Source organism: Nerophis lumbriciformis, linkage group LG12 (genome assembly GCF_033978685.3).
Source record: "Nerophis lumbriciformis linkage group LG12, RoL_Nlum_v2.1, whole genome shotgun sequence".
In the NCBI taxonomy this organism is placed as follows: Eukaryota; Metazoa; Chordata; class Actinopteri; order Syngnathiformes; family Syngnathidae; genus Nerophis; species Nerophis lumbriciformis.
The window spans coordinates 47,628,146-47,652,521 of NC_084559.2; the positions used below are offsets into that span (position 1 = coordinate 47,628,146).

Genomic DNA, 24,376 nt, shown 5'->3' on the forward strand with positions numbered 1-24,376 from the left:
GTAAAAGGAGTGGCAAAGCATGCTACACACACACACCAAGCAGGACGACCTAAACAATACTATTACAAGTGATTTTTTTCCTCATTGTTATATATTATTACCTTATTTTTCGGACTATAAGTCGCAGTTTTTTTTCATAGTTTGGCCGGGGGTGCGACTTACACTCAGGAGCGACTTATGTGTGAAATGATGAACACATTATAATATTATTGATGTCATTCACGTAAGAGACTAGACGTATAAGATTTCATGGGATTTAGCGATTAGGAGTGACAGATTGTATAGCATGTTCTATATGTTATAGTTATTTGAATGACTCTTACCATAATATGTTACGTTAACATACCAGTTGCTTATTTATGCCTCATATAACGTACACTTATTCAGCCTGTTGTTCACTATTCTGTATTTATTTTAAATTGCCTTTCAAATGTCTATTCTTGGTGTTGGCTTTTATCAAATAAATTTCCCCCAAAAATGCGACTTATACTCCAGTGCGACTTAAATATGTTTTTTTCCTTATTTATTATGTATTTTCATCAGCCGGTGCAACTTATACTCCGGAGCGACTTATACTCCGAAAAATACTGTACTATTTTTTTGGGGGGGGTTAATTTTTGTTATTGTTTACAAACTCAGCGAGTACGTCTGTGGATACAGGAAGGCTGACTGATTTAATCATTTTTGCTTTTGCTTAGTTATTGGGTACACGTCACTTCATTTTGTAAAAAAAAAAAAAAAATTGCATGTAGCATTTAACCCATCATCTAATTTAAAATCTTAAAGATAACCTTTTTAAAAATATGTTATTGTGTTTACTTTAGATACTTTCTATAAAATATTTTCAGTTCAATAAACTTTTTTTTTTTTTTCAAATCGGATCAGGTCGAAGTAAAAAATAATCGGATCGGGATCGGAGGCCAAAAATGTTGAGTGGACATCCCTCATTTTTATACATTCGATTTAACGCATATTTTGTACTAAATCTAATTGACGGTAAATAAATGATATTTATTTTGTGTAGGAAAAAAATATAATTACCATAATAAAAACATGGCTTTGCAAACCCTCCGGACAAATGTCCGCCTGGGACTTGAACCCAGGACCTTGTAAGGTCAGCTGCGCGCCAAGGACAGACAGAGAAAGTGCTGGGAAATTTGCCATGATATTCTTATCAGTGACAGAGCAGGAAGGGGCTGGGATTATGTTTGCGGTAAAGTTTCATTTGACATTTTACATGCGCTTCATCACGCAAAGTCTGGCCCCCCACGGCCCTACTTAGAAACATAAACTGCATGTCTAATGACTTACTTATTTTGTGTGTTTTTTTCTTGTGTGTCTCCTCTCAGGTGGACTTGCTAGTACCTACCAAGGTCACAGGTATCATCACCCAAGGAGCGAAAGACTTTGGGCACGTGCAGTTCGTCGGCTCGTACAAACTGGCGTATAGTAACGACGGAGAGCGGTGGAAAGTCTACCAGGATGAGAAGCAGGGCAAGGACAAGGTATGTAGCTTTCACATGTGCACACATGGGCTGTGTTAAAAAAACATGTTTTTTTGGGGGGGTTATATCCTCAACAATACTCTTTTTATTGATATACTTTATAAATGTAGTCAAACATTATTTTCGCTATATTAGATGACACAAGGGAAGGGAGTCATATGGCCCCATTTCTGGGTGGATCTTGCATGAGAGGAAGAAGAAGGGTTAATCATTTTGCAATGCAGTCTGCTGAAAATGATGGAAAGTGCCACTAGAGAGCAAATGACGCTGTTGAAATTGCCACAAAACACATTTTCTGATATTAAAAACTCTACTGCCAACTGGCGGCTAAAGTGGATGGTGCACCCTCCAATTTGTCATGTTTCATGTGTCAGGTAAAGATGAATCCCACTCCTATACTGTAGTTATCTAGTCACATCGGAATGCACCTTCTGGATCACGTTCAGCAACACTTGTGGTTAACTGCACCTGCTCAAGTCTGAACTCTAAGGTCAAAATTCCATCTAATATACCGAAAATATTGTCTGACTACAAGAACATTTGAGAAGAATACTGTGCATAGTTTTGATTTATACATTAAGGTTGAGACCAGTTAAGAAAGAAAGTATCACATGGGACGTGTGAAGCGGACAAGAAATGTCCACTCTGGACTCTGCAGAGTCTCTTTTCCTGTTTAGCATCTCCTTATCTGGGCCTCCACCCGAGCTTGCCCAGTCTGTCATATTGCCTCTCTGCTTCAGCATCAGATAAGACCGTTATGTCAACCAGGCTTGGCCAGTCCTGTTGAGAAAATCGTGTTTACGGCCCTTCAGCCGAGTACACATGTCCCCTCCAATCGGCCTCGACATCTCAGACAGCGCGGGGCTGCAGCCGCCTCTCTGCCGATAGCAGCTGGAACGAAAAACCTTTGTCTTTCAGATACTGTCTGCAAGTGTGGAACTGTGAACTTGTGCCGCTGACGGGTAAACACTGCCTCTTCGCATTATTTGTGGTCGAGTGGCGGCATGCCAGTGAAAAATCCGGCGAATCATTGAGACCTTTTCAAATTGAACAAACAGTAATGACCATTTTTAAACCAGTCCTGTTTGCTGGGGCTACTGATGTATTGATATTAGGCTTGTCCTGAAACCAATATTTTGGTACCGGTACCAGTACCAAAATGTATTTCGATACCTTTCGATACTTTCCTAAATAAAGGGGACCACAAAAAATGGCATTATTGGCTTTATTTTGACCAAAAATCTTAGGGTACATGAAACATATGTTTCTCATTGCAATTTTGTCCTTAAATAAAATAGTGAACATACTATACAACTTTTATTTTATTAGTAAGTAAACAAACAAAGGCTCTTAATTAGTCTGCTGACATAATCAGTAACATATTGTGTCATTTATCATTCCAATATTTTGTCTAAATTATAAAGGACAAACTGTAAAAATTGATTATTAATAGAGATGTCCGATACTGCCGATATTATCGGCCGATAAATGTGTTAAAATGTAATATCAGAAATTATCGGTATCGGTTTTTTATTATCGGTATGTTTTTGGGTTTTTTATTAAATCAACATAAAAAACACAAGATACACTTACAATTAGTGCACCAAGCCAAAAAACCTTCCTCCCCTATTCACACTCATTCACACAAAAGGGTTGTTTCTTTCTGTTATTAATATTGTGGTTCCTACATTATATATCAATATATATCAATACAGTCTGCAAGGGATACAGTCCGTAAGCACACATGATTGTGCTCCACTAATAGTACTAACCTTTAACACTTCATTTTACTAATTTTCATTAATTACTAGTTTCTATGTAACTGTTTTTATATTGTTTTACTTTCTTTTGTATTCAAGAAAATGTTTTTAATTTATTTATCTTATTTTATTGTATTTTTTTTTTTTTTTTAAGTACCTTATTTTCACCATACCTGGTTGTCCAAATTAGGCATAATAATGTGTTAATTCCACGACTGTATATATCGGTTGATATCGGTATTGGTAATTAAAGAGTTGGACAATATTGGAATATCAGATATCGGCAAAAAGCCATTATCGGACATCCCTAATTATTAATCCACTTGTTAATTTACTGTTAATATCTGCTTATTTTCTGTTTCAACATATTCTATCTACACTTCTGTTAAAATGTAATAATCACTTATTCTTCTCTTGTTTGATACTTTACATTAGTTTTGGATGATACCACAAATGTGGGTATCAATCCGATACCAAGTAGTTACAGGATCATACATTGGTCATACTCAAAGTCTTCATGTGTCCAGGGACATATTTCCTGAGTGTATAAACATAATATACATTTTATTCAAAAGAAAAAATTTGTGACGTTAAAAAAATGTCGATGTAATCATAGTGGTATCGACTGGATACGTTCTTGTACTTGGTATCATTACAGTGGATGTCAGGTGTAGATCCACCCATGGCATTTGTTTACATTCAGGCGCGCTAGCTTTTGTTAGCGGTGAGCTATCGTATCCTCCTAGGGTGTGTGGTGAAGCATGTTTAGCTATTCCTCGTCCTGCAGGGATGATACTTGTAAGAAACGTGCTTTATTTGTCGCCATGGAGGTGAGGATTAGTGATTTAGAAGTAGCTAAAACACTGCTGACTGTGGATGGATGTTCGCTGCTAGCTAGCTAGCTAGCCATGTCTTAAAGCACCTCTTCCTGAGGGCGTTTCAGTGTTATAACTTCACCTTTATCATCAGTTTTTAAGCCAAAATGCGTCCGTTCTCCCTTTTCTGTCTACACACTGTGTCTGCTTGTAAGTACTCTGTGATTGTGCGCTGCCGTGCATGCTCTTCTGCTCGTAAAACCAGCAATGTCATGACGTGACGACGCGCCGTCATGCCCGGGAACCGGTACTTTTCAAACAGAGTATAGTACCGTTTTTGATTCTTTAGTACCGCGATACTATTTTAATACTGCTATACTGTACAACCCTAATTGATAAACAGTCGTGATCAAAAGTTTAAATACACTTGTAAAGAACATAATGTCATGGCTGTCGTGAGTTTTCAATCATTTCTACTCCTCTTATTTTTTTGTGATAGAGTGATTAGAGCACATACTTGTTGGTCACAAAAAACATTCATTAAGTTTGGTTCTTTTATGAATTTATTATGGGTCTACTGACAATGTGACCAAATGTGCTGGGTCAAAAGTATACATACAGCAATGTTAATATTTGCTTACATGTCCCTTGGCAAGTTTACCTGCAATAAGGCGCTTTTGGTAGCCGTCCACAAGCTTCTGGTTGAGTTGTTGACCACTCCTCTTGACAAAATTGGTGCAGTCCAGTAAAATGTGTTGGTTTTCCGACATGGACTTGTTTCTTCAGCATTGTCCACACGTTTAAGTCAGGACTTTGGGAAGGCCATTCTAAAACCTTAACTCTAGCCTGATTTAGCCATTTCTTTACCACTTTTGACGTGTGTTTGGGGTCATTGTCCTGTTTGAACACTTAACTGCGCCCAAAACCTAACCTCCGGGCTGATGATTTTAGGTTGTCCTGAAGAATTTGGAGGTAATCCTCCTTTTTCACTGTCCCATTTACTCTCTGTAAAGCACCAGTTCCATTGGCAGCAAAACAGGCCCAGAGCATAATACTACCACCACCATGCTTGACGGTAGGTTTGGTGTTCCTGGGATTAAAGGCCTCACCTTTTCTCCTCCAAACATATTGCTGGGTATTGTGGCCAAACAGCTCAATTTTTGTTTCATCTGACCACAGAACTTTCCTCCAGAAGGTCTTATCTGTGTCCATGTGATGTCTGTTGAAACAAAAATGTAGCTGTTTGGCCATGTTTTTTGTGACCAACAAGTATGTGCTCCAATCACTCTATCACAAAAAAATAAGAGTTGTAGAAATTATTGGTCGATCTACGTTCCCATCCTCACCTATGGTCATGAGCTTTGGGTCATGACCGAAAGGACAAGATCACGGGTACAAGCGGCCCAAATGAGTTTCCTCCGCCGAGTGGCGGGGCTCTCCCTTAGAGATAGGGTGAGAAGCTCTGTCATCCGGGAGGAGCTCAAAGTAAAGCCGCTGCTCCTCCACATGGAGAGGAGCCAGATGAGGTGGTTCGGGCATCTGGTCAGGATGCCACCCGAACGCCTCCCTAGGAAGGTGTTTCGGGAACGTCCGACCGGTAGGAGGCCACGAGGAAGACCCAGGACACGTTGGGAAGACTATGTCTCCCGGCTGGCCTGGGAACGCCTCGGGATCCCCCGGGAGGAGCTGGACGAAGTGGCTGGGGAGAGGGAAGTCTGGGCGTCCCTGCTTAGGCTGCTGCCCCCACGACCCGACCTCGGATAAGCGGAAGAAGATGGATGGATGGATGGAAATGATTGGTAACTCACGACAGCCATGACATTATGTTCTTTACAAGTGTATGTTGACCACAATTGTAGTTTGTAAAGTATTTCCATTGATAGAGTGGTTGTTTGTACAACCAGTTTGCTGATTGTACAAACAAGGGTTAAAGGGTTTGAATCTTTTTACTACCTCCGCTAAGAGGCTATGTGATCGCCAGGGTGTGTCAGTTAGTTAATCAGTCTGTAACATAACTTCAAAAGTGAAGGGCAGACTTTCATTAAACTTTTCGGACATTTCTGAAATGGAACAAGGAACAACTGTCATCGAACCGACATCGAGGTTTTAATTAACAAGATAACATAACGCCAGAGGTGGAGTTATTTTTGTGTCTTTTTTTTACCCTGCCGTCACCGGCATTGGAGTGGCCAATCAGAACTGTTGAGCCTTGCATGCTGGCCAATCAAAAGTTTTTACAGGAAACAGCAAATGTGTGTGTGCTGCAGTAGAGGCAATCAGTACGCTAATAACAAACATAACTTGCACCTTGGAAAAAAGTTTTGATGATGACTAGGCCTGGTAGTCAATTAACAGAACGATAAATGAAAATGAAGTTGAAATACTTCGATAAATTGCAAAGTGCATTTGTGTTTGTTCTCTCACTTCAAACGGGGAGAAAGAGGTCTCACTCTGCATCGCTCTCAGCACCTGAGCGCGTTTCACAGTTACCTGAATGCAGTGAGACCTCTTTCCAGTCATTCACAATCTTTGTTTCGGTTGGTGGAGAGCTTGCTTGCTTACACATTCGAACGTTAAGTCTCCCTACTCGGGACTCGCGCTAGTAAAGTAACAAAACTAAAGAGGAAACAGGGATAAGTGGTAAAACATGGATGGATGGAATATGGTTACAAAGCCAAATGTCCGATTGTGGGAATATAATGGCCTCGACACGGACAAACGAATCAAAAAAGACAACCTGACTCCAACGAGTAAACAATATTTTAAAAAAGGACTTTAAGATTTTCAATATTTATTTAAGTTAAAATTTAGTCCATTTTATTTGTGTTTGTTTATTTCGGATAATTAACAGTTATTTACCTTCCAGTTACAGTACAATGGTAAACAATTCTACAGCATTGAGAAAAACAAGTTTATATCCTTTAAAATGTTTACTTCTTATATAACATGATTAAATTAGGATCTTTGTATAGGTTGTTTCTTCAGTTTAAGAGCATGAAATAACAAACGCTTTGAGTCTGTCTACATTAAGCCAAAAACAAGTAAATTATTGCATATTATTCTAATGTGTGGCACCTTGAGACAAGTATATGTTGACATTCTAAAAGTAACATGTCTTCCTTCACTTGTTATATTTGCAGTTGTATGCATAAAATATAAAAATTGCATATTGAATCACAATTACAATTAGGTTTGTTCTCAAATTCATGAAGCCCTACCCGAAAGCAGAGAGGGAGACAAAGTGGCAGTTAAAGAAAATGTATTATAATAATTGGGAATGAACATCCAACAAAAGAACAGGGGGAAAGAAGAAACACAGAGTACAAACTAGATTTTAGGGAAATACAAATAGTTATCCATATATTAGCTGCAGATACTGTAGGTTTTACAATATAACTAAAACAATTGTTACTTACTAAACCATCCCGTGTGATGTCTGTAGGAATGTTTGCATGCATATTTGTACGTGCTATCGTAATGTAATCAAGCTACCATCTTTAGCATTAGATAATATACCAATATGTATACAAGTGTCTTTGTCAGTATTATTAACTTACAAAGGCATTCTTTTTGTATTGTATCAGTCCCGTAAATTCACTAAAACGTCACTGTGGAGTTATTGAGTCTGATTAGCTCGTGGGTCTATGATGATGACTTCTGTTTTTGTTTACTGCTGTGTCATAGACACCATTTGGAAACAAATTAAGGTATGTGAATAAACATTAACACAATATTTCTGGTTAAATAACTCATTTCACAACATATACATCTGCGACTTATATATGGATTTTTTTTTAATTAAATGTTTTAGTGGGTGTGACTTATATCCTGTTGCGAAAACATTCCGGATACTTTTTAAATGTTTTAAAGCACACGTTGCTTCTCCATTGCTCTCTTTGGACTTATATACGAGAACAATATTGTAAAAAAGCTAAAAGACACTTAAAAAGCCCACAACCACCACACTAAGACGGTGGCTAACGACGGCACACCTGTGCTGACTGAATGAGCACAGAAGATCGATCAGCCCGCCCACAATGGATGTGCTGCCGGGCACAAAATGGGTGGATGAAACGTTCGTACACTGAGGCCCCTTCTACACTAAGCCGTTATCCAGGGTAAATCCCACCTAACCTTATCCTTGTTCACACACACACACAATGGTCGTTGAAGACTCCCCCCTTTGTCCGCCGGCGCAATGCGCCCTAGTACGCATGCACAGAAAATGCACACGTCATAGTCACCTCCAGTGTTGCTTTGTGTGCAAGTTCTTAAATTAAATTTAACTTATCTGAACAATATCCAGTGTTGTGGTATTTAAATTAACTGGAATCCAGTGCGCTGTGGGGCCCTATTATAGTGAATCACACCTGAGACATCATACATTAATCAAATATTTATCGGGCATGTGAAAGTAAACAATGTCATAAAGAACATTTTGCATCAATCAAACTAGGGATCTAGATATCTGGTCAGGACACTCCTCACTCTTTTGCCTTCACCTTCATTGTCCATTCGTTTTTGGTGACTTTATATACTCTGGACCTAGGCGTTGAGTCCGCGACATACATGGCGGACAATAACTGATACAGTCTGCTTTGCCAGTCCAAATGCATTCGATGGTTTCCGTAGTCTTCACTCGACAGCCCCGTAATACAGAGCACACGCTACCTTTTTTATCACATACACTGGACGAATGGACAACATTTTTCGGTAAGTAGAATCACAGCTGACCCGGACATTCGAAAGTTCTCTTGCCGTCTGAGATGTGTAGTATCCGAAATAGCTGCAATTGCTCGTTTCCTTCACTTAAGGTATTCATGTGTGATTTCCACAAGCTTCTGTACATTTAGAAGAAGGACAAACACGGGCATGTCTGGATGACTCGCCTCCATCTTTCCAGTGGTTAGCTCCGGTTGTTATGAAGCTGGCTGTGACGAGTTCTTTCTGACGTCACTTCCTCTCCGAACTCAGTTTGTAAACAATCAATGAGTCCATACAAAGCTTAGAGCCGGAGATTCAAGAAATACAAAAGTTAAAGTACCAATGATTGTCACAGACACACCAGGTGTAGCGAAATTATTCTCTGCGTTTGACCCATCACCCTTGATCAACCCCTGGGAGGTGTGGGGAGCAGTGAGCAGCAGCGGTGGCTGCGCCCGGGAATCATTTTTGGTGATTTAACCCCCAATTCCAACCCTTGATGCTGAGTGCCAAGCAGGGAGGGAATGGGTCCCATTTTTATAGTCTTTGGTATGACTCGGGCGGGGTTTGAACTCACAACCTACCGATCTCAGGGCGTACACTCTAACCACGAGGCTACTGAGTAGGTGGGGCACTTACCCGTGTAAAAAATTGTCCGGGGGGGGGGGGTTAAACGATAGATTAGTGTGGCTGAAACGGGGCTTAGGCTAAATAATTATTCGTTTAAGGGGCTATCTGGCTTAGTGTAGACATAGCCTAAAACAGTGGCTAACAACGGCACACGTGTGCTGACTGAATGAGCACAGAAGGTCAATCAGCCCGCCCACAATGGATGTGCTGCCGGGCACAAAATGGGTGGATGAAACATTCGTACACTGAGACAACGTTCCTACACCAAAGCATATTTTTATCCGATCCGTGGTTCGTACAATGAAGGGTTCGTGAATCGAAGTGCCACTTTAGTTGATGCATCATCCTTCCATATTTATTAATTAACGTTACATTTTATCGTCAAATGTAGTTTTCTGCAGCACATAGAAATAGATTGTCATATAATTGGGGCTTGGGATGTTCGGATCACTTTCGACATCCATTGATATCGGTGAAATCGTGCTCTACTACCGCCACTCATAGATTTTAAAAGACAACAGCCATTTTTTGAGCATATAATCCGCCTCCTCCTTGTTGTTTTGGCAGTATACTTCAGATCACAACAAGGACAACCAGTCAGCCGGAGAGTGTGCTCTCTGTATTAGAGGAGAGGTTTGTTTAGTGGGGCTGTGGAGAATGTCAATCAGTTTGTCCTGACAGCGAGCCAGGGGGACTTTTCACAAGTATGATTCTTCAAGGTGTTCCCCCCCTTCAGACAGCTCAAGTTGCCATTAATGCCAGAGGACACATTTGACTGTTGGGCTCTCGAGGCTCCTCCCGCCTCGCCACAATAGCGGACTTGACAGAGATACATCGCTTGTGTGCGTGTGTGAGGATGCCTGGGTGTTTGGTCTGGGCGCAGTGTTAGACGCTTGTAAGTATTCTTCTCAGCTCCCACCTTCAGCTCTTGTGTGGCAGCGGCTGCAGGCGATTAGATGGAGATTTAGAGAGGGGCCTCTGTCAGAATACAGATGTCGTCAGTTGGCAGTGCCCTAGCACCAGCACTCTTATCCGTATCCCCTTACAGAAGCCATACTTTATGTGCCCTGTACAATAAACAATTGGTAAACTATGTTGTGACAAGTCCATCCATCCATTTCCTACCGCTATAGTTAATAATTGAGATAAGTACCGTAGGGTACCTCACAAAATATCTGGCAACTCAAGTGAGTACCATATTTTCCGGGCTATAGAGAGCCCCGGTAGTTAAGGCGCAACCACCAATGATTTTTTTTAAATAAATATTTTCATATATATTAGCCGCACTGAACTATAAGACACAGATATATACCACTACTAAATATTCTGTAAATGTTTATCTACATACCTTATTTTTTTCACAAATGGGACCTGTATTAAGGCAGTAAAATGGCTGATCAAACAAAACAGAAGTCATTGTCATGGACCCTCTAGCTGCGGAAGGTAGCTCTCCAATCAGGTCAACAGGTACAATAACTCCCCGGTGACGTTTTGGTGAATTTTTTGAGTAATTAGTGAAACTGAAACTTTAAAGGTATCGATCAAGGTGTTGACCCCAGAATTTTAATTACCGTATTTTTCGGAGTATAAGTCGCACCTGCCGAAAATGCATAATAAAGAAGGAAAAAAACATATATAAGTCGCACTGGCCATACTATGAAAAAAACTGCGACTTATAGTCCGAAAAATACGGTAGTCAAAAAAGGGGTAACAAAAGGCGATGGGGCAGAAGCGCCAATCATGTATCACAGACCAAAGCAGGTTCCTCAGAGGTCGGCAGGGGGATAGGCCAGGGCGCACTGAGCACAGCAAAGAAAAAGTCCAACAAAAGATTGCCTCTCTACCTCAGGGAGGCTAGGAAGCGAACACAAAGAGGTTAGGGATTTCAGGACTAAGGAGCGACCGACGTACCAGGACTGGCGAGGTGAAGCAGGTGCATGAAACGTGAGGAGTTCAGGAGAGAATAACCGGCAAGGCCAAGCTGTCAGTGACGACCTTAAATACTAACGGGCTAATTAGTAGCAGGTGTGCCTTAAGGTCTGCCCCTTGCCGAGGACAAATGAACTGAAGACAAAATGCAGACATCACAATAAAGGAGAAGGCAGGAGAATGATAAAACACAACAGAAACAATACAAAAAAGAATGCCATTGGAAAGTAATAATACTAAAACTTGTACATCTGCTAACATAATGGATGCTTGCTTTATCACAATACGATAGCACGTACAAATGCATGAAAACACTCCTACAGACATCACAATGGGAAGGTTTAGTAAGTATGAATTGTTTTAGTTATATTGTAAAACTTAAAAATATTGCTTGGAGTGATGAATGAAGAATCCTTTTTTAACAGAAACATTTTGGACAAATACTTCTGGTTTAAGGATCAAAACAGGAAGTACATTGTCAACCAGCAGCACCTTGAGTGAGCGAACACGTCTAAAAGATGGCAAACAATACCACACAATTTTCAGTGTGTGCCGTTATTCTATGAAAACTATTTGTTGAACACCAAACATTATGGCCGTTAGCAAGGAAAACACCATATATTAGCTGCACTGTTTTATGAGCCGCAGAGTACAAAGTTTGGGAAAAAAGTAGCGGTTTATAGTCCGGAAAATATGGTACAAACCTAGTGATACCTGTATATGCCGTTTACTGACTGTCTGTAAAAAAAAATTAACAGCTTTTTAAAAATAAGTTCAAGAATAAAATAAATAAGAGCAGCAGATTTAGTTTCCCTTCCTCACAATATTCTCTCAAGGTCACTCAACAGATCTCAAAACAATTGAATGTGTCTTTCTTTCTTTCCCTCCTTTATCCGTCATGTATAAAGTAGCGCTGTCAAACGATTGAAATATTTAATCACGATTAATCACTTTTTGTCTGATTAATTGCAAATAGACTTTTTTTTTTCAAATCTTTTGTTTGTTTGTTTATTAAACGTTATGCTTGTTTTAACTGCTTAATGCAAAATGAACACAAACACTCTTTCATTGACACACACAAGCAAGACATTTTCCACCTGGAGTTTAATCTAGTCCTTTAGTGCTCTCTCTTTCTCTGGAAAATATATATATATTTACACAGTCGTGGTCAAAAGTTTACATACACTTGTAAAGAACATAATGTCATGGCCAATCATTTCTGCAACTCTTATTTTTTTGTGATAGAGTGATTGGAGCACATACTTGTTGGTCACAGAAAACATTCATGAAGTTTGGTTCTTTTATGAATTTATTATGGGTCTACTGAAAATGTGAGCAAATCTGCTGGGTCAAAAGTATACATACAGCAATGTTAATATTTGCTTACATGTCCCTTGGCAAGTTTCACTGCAATAAGGCACTTTTGGTAGCCATCCACAAGCTTCTGGTTGAATTTTTGACCACTCCTCTTGACAAAATTTGTGCAGCAATGGGACAATGAAAAAGGAGGATTCCCTCCAAATTCTTCAGGACAACCTAAAATCATTAGCCCGGAGGTTGGGTCTTGGGCGCAGTTGGGTCTTCCAACAGGACAATGACCCCAAACACACGTCAAAATGGTAAAGAAATGGCTAAATCAGGCTAGTATTAAGGTTTTAAAATGGTCTTCCCAAAGTCCTGACTTAAACGTGTGGACAATGCTGAAGAAACAAGTCCATGTCAGAAAACCAACAACTTTAGCGGAACCGCTCCAATTTTGTCAAGAGGAGTGGTCAAAAATTCAACCAGAAGCGCGCGTCCCTGAATGTGCGCGGCCGTGGGCGTGTCCCGACGTGCTCTAACTGGAGCGCACAGACGGATGAGCGGCGTTGGCAGGAGTCTGAGCCGTAACAGGATGGCTACCAAAAGCGCCTTATTGCAGTGAAACTTGCCAAGGGACATGTAAGCAAATATGAACATTGCTGTATGTATACTTTTGACCCAGCAGATTTGCTCACATTGTCAGTAGACCCATAATACATTCGAAAAAGAAGCAAACTTCTTGAATGTTTTCTGTGACCAACAAGTATGTGCTCCAATCACTCTATCACAAAAAAAGATACAAGAGTTGTAAAAATGATTGGAAACTCAAGACAGCCATGACATTATGTTCTTTACAAGTGTATGTCAACTATATATTTATATATGACTCTGTCTCACCACTTGTTTCTCTGTCATGCTGGGCTCTGTCCTGGTTGCACGTGCTTCATTTGCGTGCGAGTGTTTGAGGGCGTGCCAGGGTGACCAGGGCCACCATTACCAGGAAATATTGGGTGAAAAAAGGACAAAATACTAACCTACGCAGTCGTGTTTTGCTTGATTGTGGGGAGAGAAAAGCAAGCCCAAATCACCAATCACACATTCAAAAAGCAGGCCCAAAAAACGCAACCTGCGACTCACAGACTTTACAAGGGACTTTAGAAAATAACAAGCCCGAAGTTGCTTGTAATAAGTAAACTTGGCAAAACTGCTGCTGCTCGATGATAGATGACTCACAGCGACAGTGAATGGCAATAACTTAGGTCTTGTGGCGAGAGCGACCTGCCAAGCATTCATAGCTAAACCTCACTTTCAGTATACTTTTTGGTTTGTCCATTTCTGCTTTATATCTGTTTCTGTGACTCAGCATCAGCTGCTATGGTATAGTATACACTAGAGCAGGGGTCACCAACCTTTTTGAAACCAAGAGCTACTTCTTGGGTACTGATTAATGCGAAGAGCTACCAGTTTGATACACACTTAAATAAATTGCCAGAAATAGCCAATTTGCTCAATTTACCTTTAACTCTATGTTATTATTAATAATTAATGACATTTATCTTTGTGGAAACACTGACCATTTTAATGATTTCTCACAATAAATATATATAGAAACAGATAAATATCAATATGCAACACTTTATTTTTATATTTTCTCTAAGTGCACATTTTTCAAATTGAACATTTTCAAATGATGACTTCTAAGACAGTCTTGTGAAATCACAATATCCCATTTTAACTAGCTAGCCACTAACATTTTTTAAGAAATCATGAATTACTTTGCACCATGTTGCTACAAATAATAACTCATGCAAAATACAAAAGTCAACTCTCAAATGTTTAAATAAATCATGTCACACTTTGAACTGGACACCAAATCTGTTATCTGTTTCTTTGTCAGTTAGTGAAGACCAAGTCTTTCAAATATTTTCTTGGATTTTCAAATTCTATTTGAGTTTTGTCTCTCTTAGAATCAAAAATGTCGAGCAAAGCGAGACCAGCTTGCTAGTAAATAAATCAAATTTAAAAAATAGAGGCAGCTCACTGGTAAGTGCTGCTATTTGAGCTATTTTTAGAACAGGCCAGCAGGCTACTCATCTGGTCCTTACGGGCTATCTGGTGCCCGCGGGCACCGCGTTGGTGACCCCTGCACTATAGTATGGACTGAGGGTCACACAGGACACAAGTTAATTGTGCGATTAAAACTTTTCTGCCAAAAAAGTAACTTTTGTTAACTTGTCGTGTTACAAGGGAACTGCACTTTTTTTGGAATGCTGTCTATCATTCACAATCTTTCTGTAAGACAAGAACACAATTGTTTTTCTCTTTTTGATGCATTCTAATTTGTAATATTCAGCTTGTACTGCAAGGCAGTCAATGTAGCTAATGAAACTGCATCCAAAAAAGGGCAACAGTACTCAATTTTCATGTCGTGACCCACAGTCAATATTAACCAAGTTTTAGCGATATTGTTATTATAAGCGCTAATGCGGAAAACTACTTTTAGCGGCGCCATGATCACAGGGAGGTAATTGTCTTATGCGGCTATAGTGACATACTGAGCTGCTGCATTGCTTCTGAGTTGGTGAAAGTTAAATCTAGATTATGAATCATGCCTCTCACTTGTAAAGTAGAAGGTTGTGGTAATAAATCGAGAAGTCTGTAAACTTTGACATTCAATTTACCTGCGGAGAAATAGCAAGGATCGACACGAAGACGCTTGTTCGTGTCCCCAATTTTTGGGATTATGCTGAATTTATCATCTGATTTGACAGCAGACATTGTGCAGTAAGTTAGTTTTATTATCTGGATCATCATTTTCCCCAAAAGTAGTCGTTGTTGTCTCATGATGTCTGCCATGATTACTAGGTTGTTGAAGTAAATTGCGAACGTTGTGATGCGATTTGAACTCAATGCTTAAAATGAGCAAATTACGTAAATATTACCCTATTTTCCGGACTATAGAGCGCACCCACTTCATCCATATATTAGTCGTACGGGACTATAAGCCGCAGATATATATGTTTTGAAATAAGTTGTTCATACAGAAATATTTTGTACATTTTTATTTACATACCTTAATGGTTTCCAAACGGTTTCTGTAACACTGCAGTAAAACAGCTGACCCACTAGCTGCGGAAGGTAGCTTTCCAATCAGCTCGACAGACTCAATAACTCTACGGAGATATTTTGGTGAATTTACCAAGGAATTTGTGAAACTGAAACAATACCAAAAATAATGCCATTGTAAGCTAATAATGCTAACACAGATACTTGTAAAGCTGTTAGCATGTTAGCTAACGATAATAGCTATGCCGGTCAAAATAGAAAAGCCCCATCAAAACTTAAAATACTTAATAATTTCTTGACTATTGGCCCTTTTCTCCCGTGTGCTTGAATAAATGATTTGGCTGAGCGGCATTTTACTACTCGACTTCCCGTCTCTCACTGCGCGCCTTCATCCAAGAAAAGCACTTAGGGTGGAACAAGCCTTAAGTGTGGGCGTTACCTGTCCAATCTGGCCTTTTGCGTACTCTCCCATCAGCTTAAGGACTTTTGTACTTAACCGCCTCTGAGGCTGCAGTAAGTCCGGCGCCCCTGGAAAGTGAAACATTCTATTGCATTTGGCTGAAACACGTAATAAAATGATAAAAAGAAAGTTCCGGAAAACTATCAAATGCATTCTTATTGCTTCAATTGAGACACCTGTCTGGAAACATGGTTTGAGATGAGGACAAAAGGACCGTAACACCACGTGGTTGTCTCCTGAATGCAACCATGTATATTTGCTGAGTTTGAACATCCTGGTTCTAACGATGTTTACCAACGTTTTAATCTGGCTCACTATCTATAAACTTTGTGACTTTTTACATTGATAGAAAATGAATTTAATTTAAAAACACACTCACAAGCAGCTGTTTGGCTCCCCTCTCACAAACGACATTATAATAATAGGTAAAACTACGGATTATTGTTCGCCTGCAGCCAGGAAGAAGAAGCTGTTGGGCGTGCATACATACTCTAGTGTGAAGTGAAGTGAATGACATTTATATAGCGCTTTTCTCTAGTGACTCAAAGCGCTTTACATAGTGGAACCCATTATCTAAGTTACATTTAAAGCAGTGTTAGTGGCACTTGGAGCAGGTGGGTAAAGTGTCTTGCCCAAGGACACAACGGCAGTGACTAGGATGGCCGAAGCGGGGATCGAACCTGGAACCCTCAAGTTGCTGGCACGGCCGCTCTACCAACCGAGCTATACCGCCCCAACATCCGCTCTACATGACGCACGCAAGATCACGTGACAAACACTGCTTGGATGGACACGCCTTTTTTTAAATGCGAAGTGTTATTCCTGTGGTGGACGTCAATGACATTGACAAGTGTTTATGAAACTCCACCATCCATAGGAAAAACAAGGTGTGACAGTCATTTTGCCTATCATTCACAATCTTTATGTAAGACAAGAGCACACATGGTTTTCTTTTTTTATATGCATTCTATATTATATATAAACATTAGGAAAAGTCATAGCGTCGCTCTATTCCTATTCTCTTCTGTAATAAACATCTAAAAGCCTCCATTATTGTTGTATATACATTCTGTAAGTATAAATGTAATGTAGTTAACAGGCACATTTATATTGAATTGTTATATTTACGTATTTTGCTCATTTAAAGCATATGGCGGCGTGTTAAATTCACAATATTCGCTTTTTTTCCTTCAATAACAACACTTCTACTTAATGAGAGACACAAAGACTACTTTGAGACAAATATTGATCAAAACCTCAAATTTTTGAGCCTGAATATGACAAGGAAGAGCTACAAATTTTAGAAGCTGTGTGCTAAACAGATCCAGCTTTAGTGAAACACTAAGCATCATGTAGCAGTATTAAGTGCTGAACAAGATTTAATAACTCGGAGCATTATAAAACACTCACTGTACAATGTCTGCTCTCACTGGTATGCTAACTGTTGTGATGTTTATATATTCCTGTTTAATTGAATAATTAATCATAATCATCACGCAGGTTTAAAGGGGAACATTATCACAATTTCAGAATGGTTAAAACCATTAAAAATCAGTTCCCAGTGGCTTATTATATTTTTCGAAGTTTTTTTCAAAATTTTACCCATCACGCAATATCCCTAAATAAAGCTTCAAAGTGCTTGATTTTAACCATCGTTATATACACCCGTCCATTTTCCTGTGACGTCACATAGTGAAGCCAACACAAACAAACATGGCGGAAAGAACAACAAGCTATAGCGACATTAGCTCGGATTCAGACTCGGATTTCAGCGGCTTAAGCGATTCAACAGATTACGCATGTATTGAAACGGATGGTTGTAGTGTGGAGGCAGGTAGCCAAAACCAAATTGAAGAAGAAACTGAAGCTATTGAGCCATATCGGTTTGAACCGTATGCAAGCGAAACCCACGAAAACGACACGACAGCCAGCGACACGGGAGAAAGCGAGGACGAATTCGCCGATCGCCTTCTAACCAACGATTGGTATGTGTTTGTTTGGCATTAAAGGAAACTAACAACTATGAACTAGGTTTACAGCATATGAAATACATTTGGCAACAACATGCACTTTGAGAGTGCAGACAGCCCAATTTTCATCAATTAATATATTCTGTAGACATACCCTCATGTCAGCAGGCCAGGGAAGCTAGGGTGGATATTCTTCTCTTGATCATCTTCGGTGGCATAAGGGACGGTGTGAGCCAAGACATCCAGGGGGTTTAGCTCGCTCGTCTGCGGGAACAAACTGCCGCCATTGCTTGCCGTGCTACCGAGGTCCTTTGTCCCTGAATTGCTCACACACTCCGGCAGATTCAATGGGGGTCTGGCGGCAGATTTCTTTGACTTTATGGTTGGAAATGCATCTGCTTTGAGTGTCGCAGGATATCCACACATTCTTGCCATCTCTGTCGTAGCATAGCTTTCGTGGGTAAAGTGTGCGGAACAAACGTCCAATTTCTTGCCACTTTGGCATCTTTGGGCCACTGGTGCAACTTGAATCCGTCCCTGTTGGTGTTGTTACACCCTCCGACAACACACCGACGAGGCATGATGTCTCCAAGGTACGGAAAACAGTCGAAAAAACGGAAAATAACAGAGCTGATTTGACTCTGTGTTTGAGAAAATGGCGGATTGCTTCCCGATGTGACGTCACGTTGTGACGTCATCGCTCCGAGAGTGAATATTAGAAAGACGTTTAATTCGCCAAAATTCACCCATTTAGAGTTCGGAAATCGGTTAAAAAAATATATGGTCTTTTTTCTGCAACATCAAGGTATATATTGACGCTTACATAGGTCTGCTGATAATGTTCCCCTTTAGAATAAAGGTGCCGCAAACAAGCTTATTTTCGTGTTTTTCTCGCCATCTGACCAACTTCTTGGTTTATGGCCACATCCTTCTACTTTCCAGGTGATAGGCATGAATTATAACTTACAGTTAATGTTTACAAGCTCATAGGTGATGCAGCAGCTGCACCTTACTATGTAATGCTGTAGCAGCACAAGCTACCGTATTTTCCAAACTGTAGAGCGCACGGTTTAAAATCCGCACCCACTAAGTTTTAGTAGAATAGTTTTTTTCCATATACAGTATTAACCGCACCACTCTTTAAGCCGCAGATATATACGTTGTGAAATTAGTTATTTACACAGAAATATTTTGGAGATGTTTATTTACATACCTTAATTTTTCCCTAAATGGTGCCTGTAACAAGGCAGTAAAACGGCTGATCAAACAAAACAGAAGTAATCGTCGCAGACCCAATAGCTGCGGAAGCTAGCTCTTTATTCAGCTAAACATACTCAATAACTCCACAATGACGTTTTGGTGAATGTACGAAATTGAAAAAATATAAACAGAATGCCATTGGAAGTTAATAATACTAACACAGACACTTGTAAACGTGTTAGTATATACGCTTTTGCTAACAATGCTAGCTTGATTGCATTACTATAGCACGTACAAATATGCACGAAAATACTCCTACAGACATCACACATGGGACGGTTTAGTAAGTACGAATTGTTTTTCTTATATTGTAAAATGTATAGATGTTGCTCAGAGTGATGAATGAAGAATCCATACGAGTCGAAACGCGATGGCAGATGAGAAAAATAAATGTTTTTTTACTTCCGGTTCAAAGCACAAAAGAGAAGGAAATACTTTAGTCGTTGACCCCGCAGCACCTGCAGTGAGCGAACCCGTCCAAAAGATGGCGCCATAGCACAAATAATAACACCCCTTTTCAGTTCCTGTTGATAACTATTTGTTGAATTACGGCTGTTGGGGAAAAAAATCCATAAATGAGCTGCACACTTTTATAAGCCACAGGGTGCAAAGCGTAGAAGAAAAGATAGCGGCTTATAGTTTAGAATTTCTGGCAGTTAGCTCTATGCGATCACGGCGTGGCTAAAAATAGCTTGTCTGCGTCAGCGCATATAATAACAATAATGCTCATACACGGTTGATAACGATGTAATTGGAGTATTGCTGGCGGTTTTTTAGAGGTCTTTATTGTCACATGTGTGTACTCTCATTAGCCCACCCGTGCTTGCATTAACAAGTAAAAAAAAACATATGTGATCTTGTCTTACGTAAGGATTGTAAATGATAGACAAAATTCCCCCCAAAAAGTGCAGTCCCTCTTTCAGCACTTTAGTTCGCGGGGTGATTGGGAGAATATGAATAAGACTAACATGCATTATTTAAAGCGCGTACAAAAACAATCAAGCGTAAACGAGGGAATAGGGCCTTATACAGTATGTCCAGGTCCGTGTCGGTCGGCGTTTAGGTCCGGATTCAGACCCCAGACCGCCAGTTAGTGACCCCTGCTTTAAATGATCACATTCCTAAAATCCCATACATCCTGCATGATCACGGTTTGAACTTCAAGTTCTGTTGGACTAGAAAGTTTAAGTCTAAATAACACACCTTGTTAGTGTCTGTTGATAACTATTTGTTGAATTACGGCTGTTGGGGATGAAAAATCCAAAAATGAGCTGCACAGTTTTATAAGCCGCAGGGTGCAAAGCGTAGAAGAAAAGATAGCGGCTTATAGTTTTGAATTTAGGGGAGTTAGCTCTCTGCGATCATGGCGCGGCTAAAAATAGTTTGTCTGCGTCAGCGCATATAATAACAATAATGCTAATGCATGGTTGATAATGATGTAATCGGAGTATTGCTGGCGGTTTTTGAATGTTTTTAGAGGGCTTTATTGTCACATTCGTGTACTCCCATTAGTCTACCCATGCTTGCTGTATTGAACTACAAGAAAAAACATGTGTTCTTGTCTTACGTTGTTGTAATTCAACAAATAGTTATCAACAGGTTTGTAAATGATCGACAAAATTGGGTGTCCACAGGGTGAATGTGAGAATATGAATAAGACTAACATGCATTATTTAAAGGGCGTACAGAAACAATCAAGCGTAAATGAGGGAATAGGGCCTTATACAGTATGTCCAGGTCCGTGTCGGTCGGCGTTTAGGTCCGGATTCAGACCGCAGACCGCCAGTTAGTGACCCCTGCTTTAAATGATCACATTCCTAAAATCCCATACATCCTGCATGATCACGGTTTGAACTTCAAGTTCTGTTGGACTAGAAAGTCTAAGTCTAAACACACACCTTATTGGTGTCTGTTGATAATTATTTGTTGAATTACGGCTGTTCGGGATGAAAAATCCATAAATGAGCTGCACACTTTTATAAGCCGCCGGGTGCAAAGCGTAGAAGAAAAGATAGCAGCTTATAGTTTAGAATTTCTGGCAGTTAGCTCTCTGCGATCACGGCGCGGCTAAAAATAGTTTGTCTGCGTCAGCGCATATAATAACAATAATGCTAATGCATGGTTGATAATGATGTAATCGGAGTATTGCTGGCGGTTTTTGAATGTTTTTTAGAGGGCTTTATTGTCACATTCGTGTACTCCCATTAGTCTACCCAAGCTTGCTGTATTGAACTACTTAGTATGCATTAAGAAAGAAAAAACATGTGTTCTTGTCTTACGTAAGGTTTGTAAATGATCGACAAAATTGCGTGTCCACAGGGTGGATGGGAGAATATGATGAAGACTAACGTGCATTACTTAAACGGCGTACAAAAACACTTAAGCGCAAAGGAGGGAATAGGGCCTTTTGCAGTATGTGTAGGTCAGCGTTTAGGTCCGGACTCAGACCGCAGTCCACCAGTTAGACAGCCCTGCTTTAAATGAACACATTCCTAAAATCCCACGGCTTGTTTGACGTCCTGCATGATTACGGGTTGAACTTCAAGTCTAAATAGTATGGCCTTTAAGGTTTTCCGTGTTGGAATGTGCATTACTGGCATGGCTAATTGGTTGCATCCTTAACTGGTCGTCAAACCCTCCACTCTTGAACCTCACTGATTGTCAATATTTACACCATCACTTGTAGCAGTCCATCAAGACAATGCTATTGATTTATGTGTAATACTGTTCCACTCAGGTGACACAAGGTTAATTAGCCATTGGGACCTTTATTCCCCTTGAAGTCTGGAGATAAAAGAATGTGAGAGTGCACTCAATACAACTGCACATCCTAATTATCGCTTTACCATGTTCTACAATTTTAGATGGAAAAAAAAAGTGAGTTTAATAAAGATAATGTCAAAAAGCAATAACACTTTTTGGGAGTGTTTTTTTTTACCTGTGTCCATGTGATGGAGTTTAAGTGCCCCAGTGTTGCAGTGTCTCTCGAGGAGGATGATGAGGGCAACAAGCAAAGAAATGTGGCAGATCTGGACTCTTGACCTAAGCAGCAGCTTTAAATAATTGACCATGTAGCATTTCCAGAAGCACACATGAGACTTCCCCTGACAATGTGAAAGCACGACTCTACCCGCCACCAAAATCAATAGCAGCTCCAGGGTCAGTCCTGGAGTAAGTTGCATTATTGTGTCTATTTTTAAATCATCCATCCAGTCCTGATTACTCCAGATTGCAAAATCCCCGGAGACGAGATTGCAAATTGCTTTGCAATTAAGGTTTAAAGTTCCGTCTTCCCTCAGGCTGATAAAAGACGCGCAGTATGCTCCATAAGGAACGTGTCATAATGCATATTAAGATGCAAATACAGCCGTATAATAAGTACAAACCGTAGTCAGTGACAGTCCAATCAGCTTAGGTATACAGTGAAAAGAAAACTACTGCATTAACAGTAACAAAAAAATGAGTTTCTTAAAAGTAATGATCAGGGTTTTATGCTGCTGATTCCCATACGGATCATCCATGAGTGAGATTGGCCAGTATCGATACGATACCTATGTATTAACGCTACATTTTTCAATAAATGGGCTATTGATGGTTTAACAATATCAGCACAATATTTAAACTAGTTCCTTATCATCTTCTATTTCCTCCATTTTCCTAATGTTTTCCAATGTTGTAAAAATGTGTGGAATAAATATTACATTTCTTTCAACGAAGATTAGCCTCAGCCTGCTATAAATAGTCATTTTGATAGTTGGCTAGAATAGCTAATATATTGCCTTCATTATAACACTTTTTTGGACTCCAGACAGATTTGTTTTTTTGTATTTTTAGGTCCAATACGGCTCTTTCAACATTTCGGGTTGCCGACCCCAGCCTTAGGCAAACGTCTCCACACTGTGTATGGAGACACTTACACTATATTTCCAAAAGTATTTAGCCACCTGCCTTTACTCACATATGAACTTGAAGTGCCATCCCATGGAATTGTCCAAAATGTTTTGGTATTCTGGAGCATTCAAAGTTCCTTTCACTGGAACTAAGGGGCCAAGCCCAACTCCTGAAAACCAACCCCACACCATAATTCCTCCTCCACCAAATTTCACACTCTGCACCATGCAGCCCAAAATGTAGAGTTCTCCTGGCAACCTTCAAACCCAGACTCGTCCATCAGATTGCCAGATAGAAAACTGTGACTCATAAGTCTCCACTGCTCTAGAGTCCAGTGGTGACGTGCTTTAAACCAGTGGTCCCCAACCACCGGGCCGTGGACCGGTACAATTGGTACCGGGCCGCACAAGAAAAAAAAAAATAATAATAATTTTAATTTTTTTTAAAATTTGTTTATTTTATTAAATCAACATAAAAACTCAATGTATATCAATACAGTCTGCAGGGATACAGTCCGTAAGCACACGATTGTATTTATTTATAAAAATTTAAAAAATCACAAATTTTCAAGCGTTGACCGGTCCGCAGCTACAAAAAGGTTGGGGACCACTGCTTTACACCACTGCATTCAACGCTTTGCATTGGACTTGGTGATGTATGGCTTAGATGCAGCCGACCGGCCATGGAAACCCATTCTATGAAGCTCTCTGCGTACTGTACGTGGGCTAATTGGAAGGTCACATGAAGTTTGGAGCTCTGTAGCAACTGACTGTGCAGAAAGTCTTTGCACTATGCGCTTCAGCATCCGCTGACCCCTCTCTGTCAGTTTACGTGGCCTACCACTTGGTGGCTGACTTGCTGTTGTTCCCAAACTCTTCACTTTTCTTATAATAAAGTTGACTTTGGAATATTTAGGAGCGAGGAAATTTCATGACTGTATTTATTGCACAGGTGGCATCCTATGACAGTTCCACGCTGGAAATCACAGAGAGTGGCCCATTCTTTCACAAATGTGTGTAGAAATAGTCTCCATGCCTAAGTGCTTGATTTAATACACTGGGCCAAGTGATTAGGGCACCTGATT

At 40.0% G+C, this 24,376-nt stretch overlaps 1 protein-coding gene across 3 annotated transcripts in view; it reads left to right on the forward strand.

The window, feature by feature from the left end:
- edil3a (EGF-like repeats and discoidin I-like domains 3a) overlaps positions 1–24,376 on the forward strand; it is a 315,932-nt gene that overhangs the window by 283,119 nt on the left and 8,437 nt on the right. For all 3 annotated transcript variants that reach the window (XM_061986658.2, XM_061986659.2, XM_061986660.2), the window contains one exon: positions 1,350–1,505. In XM_061986658.2, the coding sequence (XP_061842642.1) occupies positions 1,350–1,505 (156 nt within the window). The remainder of the gene's footprint in view (positions 1–1,349; positions 1,506–24,376) is intronic.